The sequence below is a fragment of the Quercus robur genome, chromosome 4 (assembly GCF_932294415.1).
Source record: "Quercus robur chromosome 4, dhQueRobu3.1, whole genome shotgun sequence".
Lineage (NCBI taxonomy): Eukaryota > Viridiplantae > Streptophyta > Magnoliopsida > Fagales > Fagaceae > Quercus > Quercus robur.
Window position 1 is genome coordinate 78,462,929 of NC_065537.1, and position 27,966 is coordinate 78,490,894.

The 27,966-nt window shown below is 34.8% G+C and overlaps 1 protein-coding gene and 1 long non-coding RNA gene across 39 annotated transcripts in view; one reads left to right on the forward strand and one right to left on the reverse strand.

Moving 5' to 3' along the window:
• Positions 1-472: 472 nt before the first annotated feature.
• LOC126723859 (putative disease resistance protein RGA4) overlaps positions 473-27,966 on the forward strand; it is a 29,084-nt gene continuing 1,590 nt past the window's right edge. The window contains exons 1-11 of one of the 38 annotated variants that reach the window (XM_050427790.1): positions 474-4,174; positions 4,270-4,359; positions 4,531-4,608; positions 4,830-4,941; positions 5,878-5,970; positions 6,272-6,596; positions 7,450-7,562; positions 7,863-7,956; positions 8,660-8,747; positions 8,890-10,349; positions 10,439-10,956. In XM_050427790.1, the coding sequence (XP_050283747.1) occupies positions 571-4,174; positions 4,270-4,328 (3,663 nt within the window). In that variant the 5' untranslated portion in view covers positions 474-570 and the 3' untranslated portion in view covers positions 4,329-4,359; positions 4,531-4,608; positions 4,830-4,941; ... (5 more) ...; positions 8,890-10,349; positions 10,439-10,956. Of the gene's footprint in view, positions 4,175-4,269; positions 4,360-4,522; positions 4,609-4,829; positions 4,942-5,793; positions 5,971-6,271; positions 6,597-7,449; positions 7,563-7,764; positions 7,957-8,659; positions 10,350-10,438; positions 10,957-27,966 lie in introns of those variants that run through there. The other 37 variants (XM_050427811.1, XM_050427815.1, XM_050427806.1 and 34 more) reach the window with 37 other exon arrangements.
• On the reverse strand, positions 8,888-27,945 carry LOC126723866 (uncharacterized). The gene is made up of 2 exons (XR_007654500.1): positions 27,810-27,945; positions 8,888-9,110 (listed from the first exon to the last, which is right to left on the reverse strand). It is a non-coding gene; the product is annotated as an uncharacterized LOC126723866 (long non-coding RNA).

Here is a 27,966-nt window from a genome sequence, read left to right on the forward strand (position 1 = left end):
CATATTTTTTAAATAATCTTATTAATTAGAGTCCCCGCACAATTATGATTTGTGCAAACCTTACCCTTTTTTTTAGGGCAAAAAAAATGAGACATTTAGTGTGGATTTAAAGACCTAATGTCACGTGACGTTAATGAATAATATCACGTGTACTGTCCTGATAGAACCATCACTAGAACTGCTCACTAAGTGAAGTGATATGAGAACTTCTACCATCAAGTCACGCTTTTATGATCTCTTACTTTTGCGTCATGTGGTCACAAGTCAAAGTCTTTATAAATTTGAAATCAAGAGAATAAACTAGTTTAAGGTGAATTAGCTCTAATATAATTTAAATATTAATACCAATGAAGTGTGAAGTATATGAGGGCCAGGCCAGCTCCGCAGCCCATGTGATGCTTTTTTGACTAGTCAAACATGGCATACAGCCATCTAAACAGTTACGTCCAAATAATTATTCTTTGTATATGTTGATCACTCTGCCTAAGCCAGTCTCCTCACAAACCATTGCTCTCATCTTACCTACCTTTAACTATTTCAAGGATTCATTTCATTCACCTTCATTGAGAAATGGCTGAAGGAGCTCTCTTCATCGTAGCTGAAGGAATCATTGGCCAACTGGGCAACCAAGCTCTCAAAGAGTTTGGACTGATCTGGGGTGTCAAAGAGGAGCTTCAAAAGCTCGAGGACACTGTTTCAACCATCAAAGCTGTCATTCTGGATGCAGAGGAGAAACAGGCGCAGAATCATACCATCAAGAATTGGCTGGGAAGGCTGAAAGATGCACTTTTTGAAGCGGACGACTTGCTGGATGACTTTTCCACTGAAGTTTTACGACGGGAAGTGATGACTAGGAATAAGAAGGCGAAAGAGGTACGCGTCTTCTTTTCCAAATCGAACCAACTTGCATATGGTCTTAAAATGGGTCATAAGATTCAGGCCATTAGGGAGAGACTAGATGCTATTGCAGAGGATAGGAAGAAGTTCCACTTAGATGAACGTCCTAGGGAGACACAAGTCACAAATCCGATTAGGGAGACTGATTATTTTGTACGTGCTGAAACTGTTATTGGAAGGGAGTTTGATAAGAAAGTGATCTTAGAGCGTTTATTGGATTCCAATATTGAAGAAAATGTTTCAGTTTATTCAATAGTTGGAATCGGAGGGCTAGGCAAAACCACATTAGCTCAATTAGTATTCAATGATGAAGAAATCAAAAAAGAATTTGAGAGAGAATTTTGGGTGTGTGTCTCTGATGATTTTGATGTAAATATAATTGTTAAGAAAATCCTAGAATATGCAAAAGGTAAGAAACTAGAAAACCTTGAAAGGAACGCATCAATAAATGATCTTCAAAAAGAGATTGATGGAAAGAGATTCTTACTTGTATTAGACGATGTGTGGAATGATGATATAGAAAAATGGGATAGGCTAAAAGAAATTTTACTGGGTGGTGCAAGAGGCAGTAGAATATTGGTGACTACACGTGAGGAAAAGGTTGCAGAGAGTTCAAAAACTATTGAAACACACCGTTTAACGGGTTTAAATGATGGGGACTCTTGGTCTTTATTTAAGCAAAAGGCATTTAAAAAAGGACAAGAACAAGAAAATTCAAAATTTAAGGAAATTGGAATGGAAATCATTAGTAAGTGCAAAGGAGTTCCAATTGCCATAAAGACTATAGGAAGCCTATTGTACTCTAAAAAATCTGAAGAGGAATGGTTGTCCTTCAAAAATAATGAATTTTCAAAGGTAAATGAAAGTGATATCCTACCAACCCTAAGGTTGAGTTATGATCATCTCCCATCACACTTGAAACAATGTTTTGCTTATTGTAGTTTATTTCCAAAGGATTATGAGTTTGAAAAAGAGGAATTAATTAAGCTATGGATGGCACAAGGGTTCATTAGGCTATCAGGTCAAAACCAATGCTTAGAAGATGTTGGTCATAAGTATTTTATGGAATTACTTTGGAGATCATTCTTTCAAAAAGACAGAAGATCTATATTCAAAATACATGACCTCATGCATGATCTTGCGATATTAGTAGCGGGACTAGAGAGCACCACTTTTGAAATAAATGGGAAAAGAATTGAAGAAAAAACCTATCATGTGTCATTTGGTTTTGATTTAGGCTCATCAAAGCAAATTCCAAACTCATTGTTTAAAGCAAGCAGGATAAGAACATTTCTTTTGCCTAGTCAAACTTATGATCCAAATCAAATGGTATGGAACAAGTCAACTTGTGATGCATTTGTTTCAAGTTTTAAGTTCTTACGCTTGTTAGATTTGAACAGGACTGGCATTAGGAGTGTTCCACATTCTATTGGAAAGTTGAAGCATTTAAGGCACCTTGATCTTTCATTGAATGGCATAAAGATGCTTCCTAATTCAATTACAAGGTTGCAAAATTTGGAGATACTAAATCTCTATAACTGTGATGAACTTGTAGAATTGCCAAGAAATATTTCTAGATTAGTCAATCTTAGGCATCTTATCACTGTAAGATGCTATAGATTGACTCATATGCCACGTGGACTTGGGCAATTGACTAATCTCCAATCACTAGCTGAGTATGTGTTGAGTACGGACTCTAAGAGTGGTAGTGGGTTGAAGGAACTTCACGGATTAAACCAGCTGAGAAAAAATCTAAGGATTAAAAATCTGAGACACAAGAAAGATGCTGAATTAGAATATAAGTCATGTTTGAAAGAAAAACAACACCTTAAAGGTTTGGTGTTAGAGTGGATAGAAAGAGAAGTGGATGTTGAGTACGATGAGATGTCAGTCGAAGCTTTGGAACCAAACCAAAATCTTAAAAGTTTGGAATTAAAAAGCTACAGGGGAGTAAAATATCCAAGCTGGCTTTCTTCACTTAAAAATCTTGTAAGGCTTAAGTTAGATTCATTGAAGAATAGCCAAGATGTGCTACCATTGCATCAATTTCCTTCTCTCAAAACTCTCTATTTGAAGGATATTCCTTCTCTTGAGTACGTAACAGAGAGTTTTAAACTTCCACCCCTAAAATCCCTCGAAATTTGGAATTGTCCTAATCTAAAGGGATGGTGGAGGAGGAGCGACTCCATCGAGGAGGACGAAGATGACGCCGATAATTACGGTGAAATATCGACGATAACAGCAAAGAATTATTCTCTTCCTTCATTTTGTCACCTTTCCACTCTAGACATTTTTGGTTGCCCTAAACTATCTTCCATGCCTTTATTTCCTTATCTTGAAAAACTAAAGCTGCGAAACTCTAATTTGAGGCCATTGGAGCGAACAATATCGATGGGAATGATAAATACGACATCTCAGCAAAACCCAACAACAACAGCAGTAGCAGAGTCAACCTCGTCTGCTCGTTCTTATTCTTCTTCAACACTTGCCGCCTCATTCACCCCTCTCTCCAAATTAAAATATTTGAATATTGGTATGATAGAAGGCAGTGATGGTCATGTCCTTCAATCTATACATCTGACTGCACTTGAGGAATTTTGGTTATATAATTATAATGGGGATGGGATGGAATTGGAATGGCTTCAACAGGCCACCTCTCTGCGAAATCTCAACATTTATATTTGTCCAAGTTTGACGACATTGACGGAGTGGATCTGTGAAATCATATCTCTTCAATCACTCAGTATTTATGGTTGCCCCAATTTCACTTCATTGCCTGCCCTAACGTCTCTTCAATCACTCTCTATTTCTGGTTCCCCCAATTTCACTTCATTGCCTGCCCTAACGTCTCTTCAATCATTCAGTATTTATGGTTGCCCCAATTTCAATTTCACTTCATTGCCTGCCCTAACGTCTCTTCAGTCATTCAGTATTTATGGTTGCCCCAATTTCACTTCATTGCCTGCCCTAACGTCTCTTAAATCACTCTCTATTTCTGGTTGCCCCAATTTCACTTCATTGCCTGCCCTAACGTCTCTTCAATCACTCGATATTTCTGGTTGCCCCAATTTCACTTCATTGCCTGCCCTAACGTCTCTTCAATCACTCCATATTTTTGATTGCCCCAATTTCACTTCATTGCCTGCCCTAACGTCTTTGAAGACACTGGACATTCGGAGGTGTCCCATTTTAGTAGAAAGTTGCAAGAGCCAGGATTGGGTTGCTCGCATCGAAAACTTGAGAGGAGATCTAGCTCCACCAAAAGAAGAAGATCCAGGTATTGAATTTCATTATGCAAAACAAAATTATTCTTCTTCACCATCTTTAATTATATAGCTAATTTTTTCCTGGCTATTTAATTTCATTATGCAGAACAAAGTCGGGGCTTTACCAAATTTTTTGGGCGTTGCAGTGGTTCAACAAGTCAATAGCTCAGTGGTGAATAATTATAATTATTTAGAGGTGGTTTCTTGTTTTATTTATCTTTGCCAATAGAATTTTCATTCCTCACATGCATGCTTTCTTCACATATTAGGATAAAGAATATGGAATTCTTTCCTCTGTTTCTTTTTGTATCTCAAAATAAGTTGATTTGGTGATGTATTTTGGGTGTTTTTCTTCTCATCTTGTCAGGTGAGGATCATCAATTGCTGATAAGGAGATAATATTTGTGGGGAGAAGTATATCTGGCAGAAGAATTAGCTTATGCAGGTATTTTTTATGCTTCGGTTATAAGCTCCACCATGTTTTCTTTTCTACAATTGAATAAAAAAAATATGTTTTATGTTTTTTTTTTTCTGGCTTGTGCATGAGTTGTTTCATATTGAATCACAAATGTTTCTTTCCTATCTTTTTTTTGTCTTGTGCAGGAATGAGTTGTTTCATATTGAATCACTAATGTTTCTTTCCTATCTTTTTTTTGTCTTGCTTAGCTTGCGTTGGATTTAGATCATAATTCATAAGTTGATATTCGTGGTAGCAACACTTGGATAAAGGAAAAGTGGTTGCTTATTGGCTTTCTCCTTGAATTCAAATGCTACAAAGGTAAGCAAATAATAGTCTTTTATTTACTTTTACATTATCATTCTTTGTTCGAAGGGGAAAAAAATAAAGAAAAAGATTTTCACTATGGCAGATTCTTCATAACGCTTAATACTTTATGATCAAAGTTGGGATCTAGTGTCTTTTTATTACTACTCTTATCCATATAGATACAAGTATTGCCAACAGAACTAGATGCCTCATTTTCAAATGTGTGCTGTAGGCTTTGATCATCTTCATTTATAATTGCAACTTCTCTAACAATCTCTGGCTTGTAATCGATTTTGGTTACTTTGGTTCTTAGAAGTCTTCTAGTAACCAAAATATAGGGTAAGTCATTAATCATATATTAGGTTTCTCGACCTTTCCAAGAACTTTGAAACCAGTTAATAAATCACTCTCCAGAAGTCCATTTTTCTCCTGTTTTCTATGTTTCTTCCTTCTCCAAACAAGAACCTGCTTGACATTCAACTGTATGCCAATTTATCTGGGTATCCGGGGCTATCTTCTTACATACTAAAAGCAGTTCTCATTTCATTGTAAAATATGAAATGAAGATCAAATATGAAAAAGTGATCTTTGGTAGTGGTTCTTTTCACATCTTTTGTGAGAGGTGAGCTCTAGGATTTTAAAAACTTAATGGTTTAATTGATGATTCTGCATATTTAAGCTTATGAGATTTACTGTCAGTAACTTCTATTTCATAGAATAGTTTGCATCAAAACACAGCTTAAATTTAATGAAGACATGATATTTTTGAGGAATGGTATTCATTTTATGCCCCTGGTTAGTGAGAAACTTTGGGAAGACAATGATTATACAATCCTAACTTCTGTTTTTTTTTTTTTTTTTTAGTCAAACTCTATAAGCATCCTGCAGAATTCTTATTTGAAAAGAGGAGCTTAGATTCTGAAATCCATACTTATTGAATGATGCCAGGTGAAAATGCTCCGGAATGACCTGAGACAGCTTATATCCCTGAGACTAAATTGAATGTATATAGACCGACCAATACCATAACTCCATAAAAAGGTTGAGTGCCACACTTCATTTTGTTAGTTTACAAGTTATTTTGAGTTCTAAACTTTCTCATGTTGGATGACAAGACCGACCAATACCATCCCCTAGAGTTGTGAGATTGCCAACCCAATAGTTTTAGAAGTGCTCAATTTTTTTCTACAGTAGAGTGGCAAATAAATGTTAAGGGAAACTAACTATCTAACTTTATCATCTTTTTCTTCTCTTTAGATGACTGATACTAATAGCATGCAACTTCTCCCATGATTCCCTTTTATATGCAGGCATTTAGCTAACATTTTGGTCACATGTTCAGGCAGATATGTAGATGATAGCCACAACCTAAATGCAGTGGATAGTCACCTGTGAAATGTAGAAAAAGCATCAATTCATGGGAGGAGTGTGGAAATTATTGGGATTCTACAATGTGCTTGGATATGACAGCCTTCCTTCTTAATAGCATTCAGCCTATTGATTTCACACATCATCAAAAAGAATAAGTATCACTGGCTATCCCAATTATGGCTACAATGGTAGAGGCAAACAGGAAAATTTTGGCATAAATCTGTTCTTATATTTGACTGTGGAACTGTATTTATGAGAATAAGATTCAGGATTTGTTGCATCTTTGACTTCTTTTGGTACGTATGTTAGTCATTAACTTATTTGTCAAAGGATAAAACACAATGAGGAAATGTCAATGCTATGCTTTCTTTTTTATTATCAGTGATTTGATATTTTGAGTATTTTTCACTTGTCTGATTTCATATGCCATATTTCTCAATTTGTTACCCTGCAACTTTGCAATACATTGAAATTACATTTCTTTACTTTCATATGAAAATTATTCATCCTGAATTTGATTTCTCATGTGTGATGTGGAAAAATATGCTGGCTAAATTAATACTTTAATAATTATTATTTGGATTACAAAATGATCTCTGCTGCATGATCTTTCTCTTATTGACAGTAATCTATACTTATTTCCTATCTTGGATTTTTTTTAGGTTTAAATCCTGGTTTTTGTTTATCTTTTGTTGCCTTTTCCAATCTGAAACAAGTTCAATGTTAGTTTGTACATCAGTTATGACAATGGTGGTGGCAATTATCTCTTGTTAATTGCTGTGGTGTTTTTTAAAATATTAGCCATTGATGCTCTGACATATCTAGCCACTGTTGCACTATTTTAAATTCTACAAGTGGTTGCATCATCACAAGTTAATAAAGGAATAAGTAAGTTTTATCTATTTTAGACTGCAAGATTCCTGCACTATAATTCCAACCTCATTCTCATAAGTATTCAATACAAATTTTGCTTTACTATGTTAGGATTTTATAACTATCAAATTTAGATCTTATTGACCTATTTGGACATTATTGTGGTCTATTTGGGTTCTAAGTACGAGTGGTTGTGTTCATGGATTAAATTCAGTGTATTTATTGGAAAGTTTTGAGCTGTTTTTGAGTTTATTCACTTGGTTCTTTGATTATCAGTGGGAAATGTAGAGACCAGCAGCAATTCAGGAGGTGGATGGGGAAATCAGTGGGGGGATTCTGCAATTTGCTTGAACCAGATTCAGAATTTTCTGCCACTTTGACTTCTTTAGGTATGTATGTCTATCATTAACCTAGATCCTTCATAAAAATATATATTGTAATCTTGTGTGTTTGGAAAGAAAAAAAACAAATTGAAATGTCAATGTTATTCTTTCTTTTCAATGTTGCTATCATGTTATTGCTGAAAATGACTCAAGTGCTCCTATATCGTCCTAAATCCTTTTTGTCTTGATTTTAAATTTTGGCTTCTAGAATCAATTTCCCCATGTTCTTCTACTTCTATTGTGCATCGAGATCATCCCCTTTTCTCTAGACCCTCTCCCTGCTAAAAAAATCTTATTCTGCAACAGAGTCCAATGAGGGAGTTCAAAACTGAATCTAGTTTTGACCCTCATTGAGGATACCAAGGAATGAGGCAAAGCCAGAAGAGGTGCCCCTAATGAGGTATTTGGATAATCATCCCCTTTTCACTGGACACCCCAATGAGCCTCATTTAGATTGGATTAATGCACTATTTTGACATTTCAAGTTAGATAATAAAAAAAAAATAGTGATGGATTATTTGAATTTATGCACCATTTGGTTACAGAAAAAAGTATGAGGAAAAAGAAGAGAAAAAAATTGAAATAAGAAAGTCTTAAATTCTTTATCATGGGGAACAAGAAACTACAATGAATACTACTTGTAATGATGAGTTCATTTTCTTTTAGTCAACAAAACATCATTGTACAGGTTTATACATTATATGAATCCATGTGACTGTTCAAATCCAAGACATAGAAACTAAGACCATTAGGATCTAAAACTCCTAATACTTGTATAGGTTCATTCATATCATTTTAAACTCAGTACTCTATAAATTTCCAAATATAATTGAACAACTTCACTGTTGTTTTTTGTTTCAAGTATTGCTGATTTTTATTATATCTGATTATGCCTATTCTTCCAACTGGGTTGGTTCCACAGTTATACATGCAGAAATAGAAAAAAGAAATTGAAAAAAGAAGTATTAGATACATTATTGGCTTAAGTTCCTTGATGAAGATGTGTGCATGCACAACATATGAATGCATGTGTGCTGGTATTATGCCTTTTTTTTTCTCTCTCTCTCTCTCTCTCTCTCTTTATTACCACATGGATGTTTCAGGTCTCTAGCCTGGCGGCTTCCTACACAAGTGCATTTTCTTCGAGATGAAACTACAAACTTTAAGATGTATGAAACCCTTAAAGAGGAGGTCAGACATTGATGCTTATGACGCAATAGGAAAGATATTAGATGACATAAATGTAGATACAGAAGTTAATTATGTTTATTTCAGTCAATTAACTTTATTGAATCAGAAAATATAGTTAATTGATTCTAATTCTATATTCCAGCTGGCAAAACTTGAGCTTTGGCTGGATAAATCAAAAGTGGGAAGCCAATAGTTATCAGTTCTCCAAATTGATACAATGATCTTCAGGTGGGCAAAGCTCTTATGGATAATATGAATCTCAAAAAGTTTCAGATTAAATGGAGTAAGGTAAATTTGGTCTTGTCAGCCAATTGACTAAAAGTTCAAAAGACAATGTTAATACTTTCAGCATTACTGTTTGACCTTGTCTGAGAACATAGACCCAAGTAGCAAAAGACAAAGCTTTTGATGCTTCCTTATTAGCAATGATAGATTCAAAGTACAGGGTACAGGATGAGCTTCATCATGTAAGCTTTAGATATCCAACTAGGCTGGATATTCAGGTTTTCCAAGGCCTCATCTTTGCCATTCATTTTGGCAAAGTTAAATTTTATTTTCAAATTGTGTTTTACTACCTTTTTACTTCTATACAGCTTTAGCACCAAAGCTTTGCTGGATTTTTTTTTTTTAAATGATCAAGTCATAATTGAAAAAAGAAAAAAAAATGAAAGATTCATCAAGTCATAATTGTATTGTTGTCACTCTCTTCCTTCAATAAGTCACAATTGTTGGAAACAGTGGAAATGGGGAATGCATAGTGACTGCAATATTTCAAAGATCTTTTAATCCTAAATCCTTACCTGATGGAATTGAAAATTGTAAGGTTAAATGGAAGTGGATGAGCTGGTAGATTGGTCTTGTCAGTCAAAAATCATTTTTGTTCAATGATGCATCCATGCCAACACTGCATATGAGAGAAGGAAATGCAAATGAGGTGGAAAGCAAAGCTGCATCAAAGTTACAAGCGCGCAAAGGTTTGTTAGTAGCTTCCGACAGGTTAGTACAGTAAAATATTTTGCTAAACTCATCATTTGATAGTTCTTAATGATCCAAGTTACTAAGTCAATTGAGCTACTTTAGAGTAAAATAACATTAAATAGCTTTCAATGGATAAAGCAAAAGTGGAAGTATTATTACTTCAATCTTTTTCCTCTCTACAATTGATAAATGTAGGATTATAATTTTTTTTTTCTTTTTTTGGAGTTCAGCATTTGCTTGTGACTCTTACAGACTCATTGGACCATACTGCTTCATTTAGTTTCTGTCAAATAAAATGCAGGACTGTCATATCATGGTAATACTATGACAATTCCAATTATCCAGCAGGCAGACGAAACAGGTAGCCACCAGTTGTCCAAGATACTGCTTTAAATAAGGCTACAAATACACTCAAAGCTGAACCTGAACGAATAATTCAAGATGCACTGAACCAAGTGATGGTGAACCAGGCTACAACTGTCATGGCCTGTCCATTATCTGAAGGTGATCAAAATTAAATTATCAGAGAGAAAGGAGAGCTGGAGATTTTGATTGTGAATTTACCAACTTGACAAACTGAGAAGGGCCAGCATTTTCTGCTGCGGAGTTGCGAATAATAATAAGGTAGAAATTAATTAGAAACAACTCTATCAAGTACTTTTTAAATGATTGATCCTATGTAACATGCAACTTGTCTCATGGTTGAATTTCAGGTCCAGGTATTTCACAAACATTTAGGTCACATGTCAAGAGGATATGAAGTTAATTGCTATCACCTAGTGGTGCAATCGGATGCAGACAAATCTGTTACTAGCTTAATGGAAATTCATCTACTATCAATGTTCTTGCACTTCAATTCTATAAGAGAGGGAAACTATATACCTAGTTATTAATCTAAAAGCTAATGAGGAACAACTGGAGATTAGATCTCACAGAGTCTTGCATGTGTTCAACAAAAGAAATACTCCTAATACACTCTGCAGAGGCACCCTCCCACAACCAAGTGCAGAGCTAAACCTGAAACAATGTCTAAGCCTTTCAGGGGTAACAGTAGGTGTGTCTCGTCTACATAGCATTGTAGTACCATGCAGGCAGAGGAGAGAGGACATTGAGGGAGCAAAATGTTTCGTTCGCATGTAACAATGGCCTTGGCCAATAGAATTTTACCTGATGTGGTGTACACTCTTCGCCTTCCCTTTATATAAGAGGAAGGAAAACTTGTATTAAGACATACCTTAAGAAAATAGTGCACAAGAAGACTGGCTTGAGCCCGTGGTTTTTCTCTCTATGTTCCTTTTCATAGAGTTTTCCACGTTAAAAATTGTTGGTTGCTCTCGTTTTCCTTTGTTTTTCATTTATTTTTCATGTTACTTCGCATTCTCCTACAAACCATTTGAATTTGGACGTCCAAGACATTGCTATATAATGCTACAAATGCAATCAATCACTCAATTTTAATAACGGTGGTTAAAAATAGTGTTATATAATACAGAAAGGGAAGCTTGAGACTTTGATTATGCTACAAATTAGTGTTTCTCTACAGTAGTGACAAATAATGGTAATGCGATTATTAATTAAATACTTTTTATTTTTTAGATAAGTGATTATTGTACCTAATGTGCAAATTGTCTCATGATTGTCATTTTGGTCCAGGCATTTTTAGCAAACAATATTTTAGACTTTTAGTCATGTTCAAGAGAGTATCAAATCCACAGTTATGTAGTTTTGATCCTAAGAGCTAGTAGCATAGAGCACATCTGACAAAATTGCCAACACTAAATTTTGGTCATCAATAAGAGTTGTGATTTACGCTATGTACCATTTTTTTCTTCATTTAGGAAGCTTTATTTCCAGTCGGCTTGATTCCAACTTCAAGTTGCCAAAATCAACTTTTTCTCTGAACCATTAAATCACCATTGATTCCCACTTCAAGTTGCCAAAATCAACTTTTTCTCTAAACCATTAAATCCCCAAAAAGGCAAATATTAAATTAAACTCCCAAAATAAATATATCAAATTAAAGAAGAAAATTCTCATTGTTTGATCTTTAGTTGATTTAGTGCTTCTTGATATTACAGACCAAAAAAAAAAAAAAAAAAAATTAAATTAATAAAGAAAATTCTACTGTTATTTTGAATTATTTGATATGTCGTTGATTTAGATTTTCTTGATCTTAATCCAATTGAAAACTTTTATGTTTTATTAATTGAACAATAGTTTCCAAAAGCAATAAAAAATTTGTGTCTCATTTTTTATGTTCCACTTTATGTACCACCAACCACAGTTTGCTACATATAAATATATTTTTTTCTTTCATTGTAAGTTGTAATTGGTGAAGTATAAAGTAGATTAGTTTATACTCCTAGTCCTAGCATCTCCTAGTGTTTCTAATAGAGTTGGAGGTGAAATTTGTCTTTTTCCTTCTAAATTAACAATTTAAGCATTTTGTCATTTTCAAGGAAAATTATTAAATATTTCTGGAATGAATGGTTATTTCATATTCGAAATATGACCAATAATGGATCCAGTTCTCAATCTTAAAAAATAAAATAAAACAAAATAATGAATCCAATTTTAGTATTTTTATCTCAACTTGATTTATTGGTGTTATTCTAATAACTTAAATGACAAAAATAGATTTGGTGTTCAGCAGAGTATAGTATCAACCATCAATTACTAATTGAATTTATTAATGTCAGAGGGGCCTCTAAAAAATCATATTTTTAAAATTTTTTTTTTATAAATTAAAGCAATGACAAAAAGAGTATGATTGATAAATAACTCAAAAAGAGTGATTCCTCCTACTCTTTTTGCTTTTTGTTCTTCAGATTGCAAATAAAATACACAATAGACTGCGGTATTTTGGACATCATAAGCAAATTTTGAATGTGCAATTCTGGAGTCCCCCTTACAATAGTGTGTCTTTCCTTACTGAAAATGGAAAAATCAAATAAAATCTATAGTTTGTTATCTTGAAAAGAATGTGTGTGCGTGTATATATATTGTAGAAGCTAAGGTTTCTAACAGGTGGTCTTTTATAATTTATAAATTCACCTCAGATTTTAGTACACAACATAGGCAAATTGAAAATTTCTCACATATTAATAGCTTGAACAACTTAATGATTAGAGATGATTGGATAGTTGCTGTAGCTGCAACCTGTTATTCCACCAGCGTGGCACTAGAGTAGTTTTTAATCCAAAAGCTAGCAAAAAACATTATTAATACTACCATATAATATTAATTCCTGCAATCCTGATTTTTCTTTTTCTCTGGTTGATTTTCCATTTTAAAGCATGTTCAATTGTAAGCTAGACCATGAGCATTCATAATAAGTTGCTTATTTCTTTAATTTAAATCATTCAGATTTCGTTTAATTTGTTTTATGTATTTTATTAAATTCTATTATTAGTATATGTGTTATTGTTTTATCAAATCGTGAGGAGAGTAGAGAATAATATCTATACAATTTAAAATTAGTCTATTAGAGACCAGGCAATGTTAACAATAGCTCTAATAAGTAACAAGAGGGAAAGAAACATGAATACGAATATGGATACAGATATAATATGATATCTGATGTTATAACTTTTGCACTTTAAAATGATGGGCTTTAAGTTCAGAGGACCCAGGTTGAATGGCTACATGAAGTGGTTTTTGTATTATTATGGACCTTATGGCAGCTTGAGTAATTGACTTGGGCTTTATAAATGGGCCTTCATGTCACAGTTGCACTACCTCTTCAATAAGCAATTGAGTTTTAGTTGAGTAATTGAAATAATGAATGCAAGCATCTTGAAAATGATGATAAGTAGGAAACACCGAAAGCAGATCAACTTGAATGGGTAATTTGCACATGGTTGTCTATATGCACAAAATTCACATTTTTGCAAGGTCTGGAAATCATAGACCATTTCTAAATTGATGAGTAGTATTAAATCATAGACCATTTTCTAAGTAGCCCAAAAAATAACAAATAATTAATTGAAGGCTTTTGTTAATGAATATTCCATTGCACTCGTAAAAAACGAATCAGGTGAGTCCAACTTTATTGGAATGTAGTAAAAGTTAATTAACAAATATCTCTTTTAATTGAAAGCTCTTCCTCAAAATATATATATATATATATATATATTCTCAAAATTATAGGGAATCAAATTATTTTCTCAAAAAATAGGTTTGGCTAAAAGCTATAATAAATAAGGAATATATTTATCAACTTCTTTTTACTTTTGTGTATATATAAATAGGAAAAAAAATATTGTTTTCATCCCTAAAGTTTTCATGTCATTTTTCTTTTGTTCCTAAACTTTAGATAGTTATTTATTTAATTTTTTTTTTTTGTTTATAAATTGTTGAAAACATTACATTTTTTCTCCTTAAGCTTTCATACCATATGTCACTGGTATATGGTTTCGTGCTACTAGTTCACCTCCTGTGTCTTTTTTATTTATTTATAATGTAACGTAATGATGGGATCATGTAGGAAAAACGTGTCAAACTCTCTAATGCTAAAGATAATGCTACTTAATTAGACATGTAGGATTAAAGTTAATGAAATTCGACAGAAGAACCAAAAGTATAATGTTTTCTATAATTTAAGGACAATAAAAAAAAAAAAAAAAAAAAAAAATTTAAGTTTAGGAACTAAAATCAAACTTCAAGCTCTTTATATGGACTAAAATATATTTTAGAAGTATAAATACAACGACAACATTTTCAATAAGAAGAAAGCCAAGTTTTGCTTCACTGAATTTACTGTCACTAAACCTCAGATATAGGGGTATATTATGTTATTCAATTAAATTCAAATATATATTTGTATTAAATTTAATTATTCTTAGAAAAGATATAATTGTTTATATTTTATTGGTTAATGAAACCATGTATTTGAATTTGATTGAAAAACTTAATATATTACACCTAAATTTTGCCATAAATATAATGAGGAATTTGTTACTCAAAAGAAAGGCAATTTTTGCTTTTCTAAATTTACTGCAATTAAGAGAAAAATCATACGTGTACCCTCAAAAAAGAACAGAGGCAAAATGGATAGGTAGAGTGTTCTTAAAGGAATCCTAAGCATGCAATTGGTGATAATGATCAGCATGAGTGATGCTTCACCAAATTACTTTGCTCCTTCACTTTTAGAAATAAAAATTGCATGCATTTGAAATATATCTTTAAGGGTTACATTTTTAACCTAAACCATAACATGACTATATATAGGGTGTGTTTGGATAGAACTTATTTTGCTGAAACTGAAAACTGAAAACTGAAAACACTGTAGCAAAATAATTTTTAAATGTGTGAATAGTGCTGTGGGACCCATTTTTAATGAAAAAATTGATAAAAAATGAAATTTGTGGGTCCATGAACAGTAAACGGACCCACTGATTGACAGAAAAGTCAAAAAAATCAGGCCAAACAGTACTAAACAGTGTGCTACTGTTGCGCTTGTCTCCTGAAAGTCTGAAACGCGTGTAGTAAAAAAAAAAAAAAAAAAAAAAAAAAAAGGAAGCAAAACGCAAAACGCAAAACGCAAAACTTGGACGTGGATCCAAACCCAGCCATAGTAGACTAAACCCTAGACTAATTAATATACTTTTAGTACAAGTAGGATTCTTAGCTTGCACACATAGAAGGATTGGAGTTGGCTCTATGCTATGGTTGGTTAACTAAATGAGAGCTACCAACTAAATGAGAGCCATTCCAAGATTGACACCAAACCAATAAGTTGGACAAAAAAAAAAATCACCAGCCCACCACATCCTAACTGCGTGTCTTAATTCTTATATTTAATCTTCAACCATTTTATTATTATTGCAATTAGTTGTGAGCTCATAAAGTTAACTAGTACTTCCTAGCATTTTTAACAAAAACTTTTAATTATTTATTTTAAATATTAGCGTTGATATACAATGTTGAATAAGCTAGAATAAATGTAGAAGTGGAAGCATAAAATAGAGAACACAAGAATACACAAAGATTACGTGGTTTAGCTTAATGGCTACATTTTCAACATATGAGAGTGTAGTACAAATCAACTTCTAGTTGCCAAAATCAACTTTTTCTTTGAACCATTAAATCCCTAAAAAGGCACATATTAAATTAAAACCTCAAAAAACATATGTTAAATTAAAGAAGCTAATTCTCCTTGTTTGATCTTTAGTTGATTTAGAGTTTCTTAATATTATAAACAAAAAAAAAAAAAAAAAAAATGAAATTCTAATGTTAATTCGAATTATTTGATCTATCATTGATTTGGAGTTTCTTGATCTTAGTTTAATTGATACTTATTGGTGTTTTCATCTGAAATATTTATGACTCAAATCTCTCATCTCTTGACGTAATTATCAAATTATTATCTCTTAAGAAAAAACAAAAACAAAAAACCAAAAAGTGGAAATTGAGTCGTTTTATTCAACCTATTTCTCAAATTCATCTAAAATAGAGCCCAAAACCTATTTGTTTTATTCTTTACCTACCTATAATAAGAAACAGTGCAAGCAACTCCTCCTAATATTAAACAGGGCCCTTTTTGTACCTGCTAGTGCAAGTTTGAGTTGTTTCATACTGAATTGCTAATGTTTCTGTCTTATCTTCAGTTTGCGTTGAAAGCAGAATGTAGAACACTTTTGTGGGGATGGGGGGGGGGGGGGGGGAGGGGTAAAAGACTAATAGGCCCATGTCAATGTCTACACTGGGCCAGGTGCCCAGCCCAAGGAAAACCCCTCCTCGGCCATGGGAGAATCCTCCTCGACTGAGATATAGCTTAGGGAAAAAGAGGCAACATACCACCAGTAGCGACACTCCATATCGTTCCACGGGGTAGGAAAAACACTAAAGCAGAAAAAGACAACGGAGAAAATGGAAGCGTTTAAGGGAAAGGCTGCCACTATTGCATTCAGTGCCTTGTGCCTGATAGAGCCATACTTCTCTGTCCTTACAACCACTCTCAACAACTGAAGGGAGAGGCTGATGGGACAAATACCTACCCTAGGGACCCTATTCAGGAGGAAGAAAACGACTATAAAAAGGGAATAAAGAGAAATAGAAAAGGGGATCCTCCCCTCCCAACATACCAGGGATGCCAGGAAAAGCTCCTCGGATCATGCCGATAACCAATTTTCTTTGGCAAACTCGGCCTATGAGGAACATCGTGATAATCGTTGTCCATGAGGAACATCGTGATGATCGTTGTCCATACACTAAAGCCTAACTCTTTGGCCCACTCTCTACAAATTCATTGTATTAGGCTCACTGGTCTAAGGTCCTATGCATCTTGGGCTTGGCCTGAAAAACGTGTCCCTACAATTGGCGCCGTCTGTGGGAAGAGCTCGTGCGTTAGCAAGTGCAACGGCTAATCACGGTGGGATCAAGCTCCTGCCAGTAGGAGTCCATCAGGAAGACCGTTATGGCGATGGTACAAACTACACGAAAGCCTCCCTCTTACTTCCTAAAACACATCGTCATTGTCGTTACTCAGCTTCCACCCAGGCCCACACTTCGAAGCGTTGATTACGTGGGAAGGGTTGTTAAGCAAAATGTGGTCCTAGGGGCTTCTGACATCAGACGTATGCCTCAGGCACCTGACAAGGGGCTAATTCTCGCGGGCCTAGTAGTCCAGTCCGCTGGATCCCCTTCCGAGAGAGAAGTTGATGGTCAAACCAAGTGCTAGACAGAACCAAGTGCTAGATAAAACCAAGGTCTTGCATGGTCTTCGGACTCAAGCCTATGGGGAAACTAGACACTGTAAGAGCCTAAGCCTAAGTGCTAGACAGAACCAAGGTCTTGCATGGTCCTTGGAATCAAGTTTATGGGGAAACTAGACACTCTAAGAGCCTAAGCCTAAGTGCTAGATAGAACTAAGGTCTTGCATGGTCCTCGGACTCAAGCCTATGGGGAAACTAGACACTATAAGAGCCTAATCCTAAGTGCTAGACAGAACCAAGGTCTTGCATGGTTCTCGGACTTAAGCCTATGGGGAAATTAAACACTGTAAGAGCCTAAGCCTAAGTGCTAGACAGAACCATGCTAGACTCAAACCTATGGGGAAACTAAACACTCTAAGAGTCTAAGCCTAAGTGCTAGACAGAACCAAGGTCTTGCATGGTCCTTGGACTCAAGCCTATGGGGAAACTAAACACTCTAAGAGTCTAATCCTAAATGCTAGACAGAACCAAGGTCTTGCATGGTCTTCGGACTTAAACTTATGGGGAAACTAGACACTGTAAAAGCCTAAGCCTAAGTGCTAGACAGAACCAAGGTCTTGCATAGTCCTCGGACTCAAGCCTATGGGGAAACTAGACACTCTAAGAGCCTAAGCCTAAGTGCTAGACAGAACCAAGGTTTTGTATGGTCCTCGGACTCAAGCCTATGGGGAAACTAGATACTATAAGAGCCTAAGCCTAAGTGCTAGACAGAACCAAGGTCTTGCATGGTCCTCGGACTCAAGCCTATGGGGAAACTAGACACTGTAAGAGTCTAAGCCTAAGTGCTAGACAGTGGCGGAGCCAGGATTTGACTCGAGGGGGGGCAAAATTTATATACACTATGCATGCATATTGAAACACACACATATTACATATATGTTGGATAGTTGTAAAGGAATTTTTTTTTTTTTTTTTTGCATAAATAAGCCATCTTCTTTTTATATATATATATATATATATATATATATATATATATATATATAGTAAAAATTCCATTTATAAATGAAAATATTTTTAGTAATTAAGTATGAACACCAAATACAACTAACGTAAGTTTGTGTTATTATATAATTATCTCAAAGTTTTGGTTTATTATACAAAATTTTATGAAGTAGGATAATTATTACATAAAGAATTTTTTTTAGTAAGGATCCACAAGGTGAAGTGGAGAATTGACACCAAGTCCCAGCCAAAGCTAGAGAAAGAGATGCAACTTTGAGATGTATATATTGTCAAACCAAATACAAACCTTCTTCTTACTAAAATTTAAAAGCCACCCTACTATTTTTTTTGCCGAGCCAGGGGGGGCAGTTGCCCCCCCTCGACCCCCCTGGCTCCGCCCCTGGTGCTAGACAGAACCAAGGTCTTGCATGGTCCTCGGACTCAAGCCTATGGGGGAAACTAGACACTCTCAAAGCCTAAGCCTAAGTGCTAGACAGAACCAAAGTCTTGCATGGTCCTCGGACTCAAGCCTATGGGGAAACTAGACACTCTAAGAGCCTAAGCTTAAGTGCTAGACAGAACCAAGGTCTTGCATGGTCCTCGGACTCAAGCCTATGGGGAAACCAAACACTCTAAGAGTCCAAGTGCTGAACAGAACTAAGGTATTGCATGGTCCTCGGACTCAAACCTATGAGAAACTAGCAACTTCAAGAAGGTCCTAAGTCTTAGGCAGAATGGAGGTATTGCATGGTCCTCGACCTCCGGCCTTGTGGAAACTAACACATAATGGTGCATTTCTAAGTTTAGACCAGGTACAGTCACACCTCGGTCCTCGGACCATACACTTAAAACAAGTTAAAGCTACAAATTTTTCGGAAACGTGGAAAAGAACCCTAATACCCAGCGACCCCCTTGGACGGTTTATTTCGGATTACACATCCTTAGGCGGTCACCCCGTTCGCAATACAGAACCTGCGGCTATTATCCCGGTTAGTCTTGTATAGTTAACTTATTTAAAGTCGGCACTGTTGTGCTCGTCGATTTCGATAAGTTTAAAGTAATAACTCTACCGACGAAGGCATCGGTTCTAAGTATGGTTCGAAAGAAAAGACACCAACACATCCATTCACAAGATAATTATTGCAGAAGAGAAAGGATACGTAAGATGCAATAAAATCATCTTTTATTAGATAAAGAGATAGTACAATATACATAAAAGGGCTTAGACAAGCCTGTAATCTTAAGCTAACTAAAAAAAAAAAAAAAAGGAATACACAGGGATGATAGATCCTTCAATTTTGCTCTAACAACGACTAGGCAAGTCTAGATGGCACCAGTGATGGAAGAGAAGAAGAAGCAGAAGCACCTGGGTGGCACTAGTGATGGAAGAGAAGAAGAAGCAGAGGCACCTAGGTGGCACCAGTGATGGAAGAGAAGAAGAAGCGGAGGCACCTGGGTGGCACCAGTGATGGAAGAGAGGAAGAAACGGTGATGCCCAATCCCTATACCTGCTCTAACATCAACCAAGCAGGTATCATTCTAGCAGCAATCGAGCAAGCATGGATGGTACTGGTGATGGGAAATCCAGGCCCTCACGTGCATGACATACGACACCGGATGGAGGTCCTAATGCTATAGCACCAAAAATCTGATGCGACCTCCACCCGCTTCGGATTTTGGCTGAAGGAAGAAGAGGCTCCTTTCTTGCCTTGTCGAGGAGAAAAAAGGTCTTGAGCCTTTGTCTCCCTTGTCCAGACTGGGCCATTCTGAATCTCAAAAACACCCAAGGCTTCTGAAGAGGGTTTGTTTCCTTCACCCTCACCCTAATAATGACCATTTCACTCCCTAAATCTCAGTCACTCTCATAGTAAGGACTTTGGGAACATTTGGGGAGTTAGAAACCTGAAAAACTCAAGGGTCTGCAAATAAAGGGGGACTATATCCCGCTGCGCGTCTTATATAGGGGACGAATATGGAGGCAATCAATTCGCCCCAAAACCCCAAGAAGGAATTACAAATAAGATCATTCTCGCTCGAATTCCAAAGTAGTCTTCAGCCATTGGATTTATGTCACCTTGTGAAAGGGCCCTAATTAAAGTACACCTCATGTACCGAAACGATAGGGACATGGCTTGGATAGATTAAAAGAATGTCTCACAGCCAGGAACGCGCCTCGGGCAAACGAAGAGACTCTGGCATTAATGGAGGGCAAGATTTGGCAAACCGTGACAGAGGCCCGATGTCACCAAAACCATCCTCTCTGTCCGAGAAGCTGGACAGCAGGATTTTGAGGGGTTATTGTGTGGGGGGGGCAAAAGATTAATAGGCCCATGTCGATGTCTACATTGGGCCAAGTGCCCAGCCCAAGGAAAACCCCTCCTCAGCCATGGGAGAATCCTCCTCAACTGAGATATAGCCTAGGGTAAAAGAGGCAACATACCACCAGTAGCGACACTCCATATCGTTTCACGGGGCAGGAAAAACACTAAAGTAGAAAAAGACAATGGAGAAAACGGAAGCGTCTAAGGGAAAGGCTGTCACTATTGCATTAAGTGCCTTGTGTCTGACAAAACCATACTTCTCTGTCCTTACAACCACTCCCAACAACTAAAGGGAAAGGCTGATGGGACAAATACCTACCGTAGGGATCCCATTCAGGAGGAAGAAAACGACTATAAAAAGGGAATAAAGAGAAACAGAAAAGGGGATCCTCCCCTCCCAACATACCAGGGATGCCAGGAAAAGCTTATCGGATCATGCCGAGGACCAATTTTCTCTGGTAAACTCGGCCCATGAGGAACATCGTGATGATCGTTGTCCATACACTAAAGCCTAACTCTTTGGCCCACTCTCTAAAAATTCATTGTATCGGGCTCACTAGTCTAAGGTCTCATGCATCTTGGGCTTGGCCTAAAAAACGTGTCCCTACAACTTTCATCTTAATTTTTTTAATTAATTCTTATATGGTAGATTGCGTTGGATTTAAATCATAGTTTCATGTTCATATCAGCTAGTATTGACAATGGACCTTGATAACTCATTTTTATTTGTAAGCTTTAGGCTTTGATCGTCTTCAATTACAATTGCAACTTCTCTGACAATCTCTGCCTTAACAGGTTGATGACTTGGCCTTCCAAAATATCATCTATTGCCAACTCACTGCTTCACAGAGAGAGAGAGAGAAAGAAATTCTTAGTATGCGTTTGACATTAGCTTAAAAAGCCTCTTTTTTTTTACTATTCAACTTATTTTTGGTACTATGCATGGGTCCCATTGTACTTTTTGGTACTAATTATAGGTCTCATTATACTATTTTAGCTATATTTTAGTTTTATCTACAATACTTTCAGCAAAAGTTTGTAGCTTTTGCCTTTTGCAATATTAATGGACGGACTCTATATATTATGGGCTCTATGTTCAGAGGCCTTAAGAGTTAGGACAAATGGTTACATGGTGCGGTATTGGTATTGTCATGGGCCTTATGGCAGCTCGAGTAATGAACTAGGCTTTTATAAATAGGCCTTCACGTCACGTCCCAATTGCACTTCATTGAAAATGATGCTAGCTGGGAAACACCGAAAACATATGGTTAGATCAACCTGAATAGGTAATTTGTACATTGTTGTCCTAATGGAGAATGCTAAAGGAGTGAGTAATTTTATTTTATCAGTAGATGCCATAGGATGAAAATATTTCTAAAAAAATTAAATTAAATAAATAGAACTTACAAATTGATGTAATAATGAATATAATTAATGGGCTTCATCAACCACCCAATAAATAAATGTTTGAATTTTATTTATTTATTTATAATTTTTGGCATATAAGTTCTGTAGTGACACAATCTATTTGTCCGCTTTGGGGATTTTCGCCTCACCTTAGGCCAAGGGCTTGCCTTGTAGTCGATATTGGATTTTGGCTTGACACCCGCACGGCTTTGTCCTCTTAGCGAGTGTGGGCATGCTCATTGTGCAAGAGTCCCACATCGCTTAGAGAAGCGCTCCCCCTATGCCTTATAAGCTTGCGCTGAAGGCAATAGGGCAATAGGGTACCCTATTGCCTTCAGCGCAAGCTTATAAGGCATAGGGGGAGCGCTTCTCTAAGCGATGTGGGACTCTTGCACAATGAGCATGCCCACACTCGCTAAGAGGACAAAGCCGTGCGGGTGTCAAGCCAAAATCCAATATCGGCTACAAGGCAAGCCCTTGGCCTGAGGTGAGGCGAAAATCCCCAAAGCAGACAAATAGATTGTGTCACTACAAGTTCAATATGGTAAAGCTTGTAATACGCCTAACATCACTTTGTCCTTAATATTTCCAATATGAATTATGTTTCTTCCATTGGGGTCGGTCCTACCACTAGGCCAATTAGGTAGTCGCCCAACCTTCCTAAGGCCCCCAAATTTGAATCAATAGGAAAATTTCTATACCAATAAGAGTATAATTGAAGCCTAAAATATTAGCTAATAGATTAAAAAAAATGTAATGATGTGAACACAATAAAATTTCACAATAATTTTACAACATTCCTAAATTAACATGTCAACTCATTCATGGGCCACCATAAATCTCTAATTTAAATTTCTCGCTATGCTAATTTAAGAATGTGGTGACATTTAGTTGAGTCCCTAACATTTCTCAATAGAAATTGTTTTTTTAATGACAACGACAAAAAAAAAAAAAAAAAAAAAAAAAAAAAAAAAAAAAACCCTAAGCTTAGTTGGACGATGGACCACAATCCACTCATTTCTTTGTTCTTTATTTTTATTTTTATTTTTTAATTTATCTTTGTAGTTATATATATATATATATATATATATATATATATATATATATATATAACACACACTAGTTGTTAACAACAACAACAAAAATCAAGTTTTGTGAAAATTAATTAAGTCTCAAAAGGGTTCACTAGATAATTTGTTGGTAGCATTGAACAAAATATTATAAATAAATATAAATAAATAAATATATATATATATATATGTATGTATGTATGTATGTATATAAATTAGGTGAAATCACACAAACAAATAAGAATTTTTTAAAAAAAAAAAGTTAAAAAAAATTTAGATGAACAAATCACAAATGAATAAGAAATTCAACAACAAAAACTAAAAACTTTTGCATCTAAACAAATTAGAAGAATTTAAAAATAAAAAAAATTTAATATATAAAAGCTTCAATTTAGATGTTGCTTGAGGCCCAAAATCCCTTTGGTCGCCTTGTCTTCCATGCATGATTTTTGTTTTGCAATAGCTAGCAAATCCAATTAGAGAGAAAGAGACAGAGATAGAGATTTGAAGGGTTTTTCTTTTCATCTTATTTCATTGTTACTAATTTTAAAAAATAAAATAAAATATTTATACTTAATTGGGCACTCTTTTGTTTCATTATTTTTAAGTAAATAAAAAGGGTTTAACTAAAAAAATAAGTGTTCCCTCAAAATTATAGAGAATCAATATAGACTAATTCAATATAATAAAATATTTATACTTAATTATAAATCTCTTGATAAAAAGTCAAGATTTTGCTCTTTTTATAATGTGAAGTTATCCATTTTCATCATTAGGGGCGAAACTAAAATTTTAAAAATGAGGGGTCAAAATAATAAACAAATATAAAAATTTAACCAATTTAATTTAAGGTATTGATAAAAGAAATATGAAGAGTTCTAGGGAAGAGGGAAACATATATTTGTTAATAACAGGGGTGAAAATTTAATTCTTGAAAAGTTTGGGGGCCTTAATCTTAGAAAAACACCCTTTCGACCTTGAAAGATAATGCAATAAAATATTAAGATACAAAAGTCATTGAAAAAACACTAACTAAAACAGATAAACAAATATATACTCTTTGCAAAGGAAAAAAAGAAAAGTTTAATTTTGATTAATTGTTTGACTAAGAACAGCTATGTTACAAACTATGAATCTTTCTTTTAAATAACTAGTTTTTCTATTCATGTCTTCAAAACTCCATGTCTTGTAGATCGAGTTGACGAGTCATCAAACTTAATCAATATCCATATCCGTAACCGTATCCGAATCCGAATCCAAATCCATATCCACAACCGAATCAACATCCGAGCCCAAATTCAAACCTGAATCAACTCGACGAAAACGATTTGAGCCCGAATTAAAAACTTGAACGCGATACGGACCGAGAAAGTTGGCATAAGTATGTTCTCTTATATTTGATAGTGGAACTGTATTTGTGAGAACAAGTTTCAGAATTTGTTGCACCTTTGACTTCATTTAGTACATATGTCAATCATTAACCGAGATCCTTCATAAACACATATATTCTATTGTTATTTGTCAAGGATAAAACACAAGAATGAAATCTCAATTTTATGCTTTCTTTTTATTATTCTTTATAAGCGTTCTGACGTTTTGAGTATTTTAAACTTGGTCTGATTTCATATGCTGAATTTCTCAATTTGTTACCTTGAAACTCTGCAATACATTGAAATTACATTTCTTTACTTTCATATGATAATTATTCATCCTGAATTTGGTTTCTTCACGCATGATATGGAAAGTATGCTGGCTGAATTAATACCTGACTACTTATTATTTGGATTACAAAATGATCTTTGCTGCATGATCTTTCTCTTATTGGGGGTAATCTATACTTATTGCCTATCTCGGATTTTTGTTGTGTTTAAATCCTGGTTTTTGTTTATCTTTTGTTGGCTTATCCAATCTGAAACAAGTTCAATGTTAGTTTGTAAAGCAGTTAATGACAATGGTGGTGGCAAACATCTCTTGTTAATTCTTGTGGTGTTTTTCAAAATATTAGCCATTGAAGCTCTGACATCTCCAGCACTGTTACCTGCACGTTTCATATCTTATTTTACTTTTTTTTTTTTAAAATTCTACAAATGGTTGCATCATCACATATTAAATAAAAGAATAAGTAAGTTTTATTTGTAATAGACCACAAGATTCCTGCACTATAATCCCAACCTCATTCTCCTAAGTATTCAATACAAATCTTGCTTTACCATCTTAGGATTTTATAACTATCGAATTTAGATCATATTGACCTATATGGACATTACTGTGGTCTAGTTGGGTTCTTACTACGAGTGGTTGTGTTCATGGATATAAATTCAGTGTGTTTATTGGAAAGTTTTGAGCTGTTTTCAAGTTTATTCGCTTGTTTCTTTGATTATCAGAGGCAAATGTATAGGCAAGTAGCAATTCAGGAGATGGTTGGGGAAATCAGGGGGGATTCTGCAATATGCTTGATTATGATAACCTCACTTCTTTAAAGAGATTGAGTATTTTTTACTGACTCAAGTTGTTGCTAAGATGGTAGAGTCAAACAAGAAAGATGTGGCATAAACCTGCAACCTTTTATTTGTCAATGGAACTGAATTAATGAGAACCAGATTCAGAATTTACTGCCACTTTGACTTCTTTAGGTATGTATGTTAATCATTAACCTAGATCCTTCATAAAAGGATATATAGCAATCTTGTTTGTTCTGTAAAAAAAAAAATGTCAGTGCTATTCTTTCTTTTCAATGTTCTAAGGAGGTGATGTATTTGGCTTGACTTTTGAGCCTCATTGAGAATACTAAGAAAAGAGGCAAAGTTGGAAGAGGTGCCCCCTAATGAGGTATTTGGGTAATCATTTAGATTGGATTAACACATAATTTTGACATTTCAAGTTAGCGTCAACAATTTTAGTGATTGATTATTTAAATTTAAGCTCCATTTGGTTACAGAAAAAATGTAGGAGGAAAAAAATAAGAAAAAAAATTGAAACTAAAAAGTCTTAAATTCTTTATCAGTGGAACAATAAACTACAGTGAATACTCACTTGTAATGATGAGTTCATTTTATTTTAGTCAACAAAACATTTTATACATCTCTTTCTCTCACTTATCAGTAAAATGCCAGGCATTAATGGGCAAGGTTCATAGGTTACATGAATCCATGTGGCTACTCAAATCCTAGACATAGCAACTAAGACCATAAGGATCTAAAATTCCTAATACTTCCACATGTTCATTCATATCATTTTAAATTCAGTCCTCTATAAATTTATCAATTATAATTGAACAACTTCATTATTGTTTTTTGTTTCAAGTATTGCTGATTTTTATTGTATCTGATTATGCCTTTTCTCCAAATAGAGTTAGTTCCAAAGTTATATATGCAGCAATAGCAAAGTATTAGATACTTTAGTAGCTTAAGTTCCTTAATGAAGATGTGTGCAACCACAACATATGAATGTACATGTGCAATTATTATGCCTTTTTTTCCTTTTTTTCTTACCACATGGATGGTTTAGTATTGGTCTCTAGGCCTTGCGGCTTCGTACACAAGTTCATTTTCTGCTGGATCAAACATCAATGCCTATGACGCAATAGGAAAAATATTATATCACATAAATTTAGAGACACAAGTTAATTATGTTTATTTCAATCATTTAACTTTATTAAATGAGCAAATATATTTAATTGATTCTATTTCTATATTCCAGATAGCAAAACTTGAGCTTTTGTTGGACAAAGAAAAAGCGCGGGAAGTCAGCAGTTATCAATTCTTCAAAGTGATACAATGATCTTCAGGTGGGCAAAGTTCTTATGAATAATATTAATCTCAAAAATTTTCAGATTAAATGGAGTAGGGAAAATTTGGTCTTGTCAGCCAAGAACCCTTGTTCTTTGCATATGGAAAGGTGGTGCAAGAATTGAAGAAATAAGAGCTGCACCTGAACTTGCCTATGCTGGTCTTTTACTAATACATTGCTTGAGGTTCTAAATTCTGGTCCATGACTGTACTTTAGATGATCCTTTCATCTTGATAATCATCTAAATTGTTAATATATTTTGGAATTTGCAGCTGAGTGGACTCCATGGGTGGTGAAGCACAAGACTAATTTGTCTTGTGGATTTTAACTTTTAAATGTCGCTGAAAGTGCATTTGACGCTGGTTTTGAGAGAATAGCACAATAGGCATTGGACATGAATGTACGCAAACTATTGTTTTGATTGCTTATCATTTGAGCATGATCGAGAATGCCAATATGATTGATGTCTTTCATAGACGATAGATGTTTGAAAAAGTAATGTTAAAAGTATAGTCATAACATACTCTCTTTAATCACATCTTGAGCCATTTTCACGTGTCTCAACTAGTAATTTTATTTTCTATAAACTATAGTCTTTGTTCACCATAGCGGCACAGTATATCTTTTGACCTAGGTATATGAATTCTGAATTTTACGTTTTAACAAAAAGAAACTATAATATTGCATATAATTACTTCTTTACATTATCTTTATGAATTATTGGTCTATGTCCTAGATATTGATAGCATTTCTTTTTTTCTCCCAAATTTTTATATGAAGTAACTCAATTGACTAAAAGTTCAAAAGACAATATTAATACTTTTAGCATTACTGTTTGACCTTGTCTGAAAACATAGACCTAAGTAGCAAAAGACAAAGCTGTTTAAGCTTTTTAGGTTGAGGGGATATTTTGGTAATTTTAGTGGTTTTGGGGCATTTTAGAGTTGGGTGATTTGTAGAAATGATAGTTGGATCATAATTGGGTTAATTGGGTACC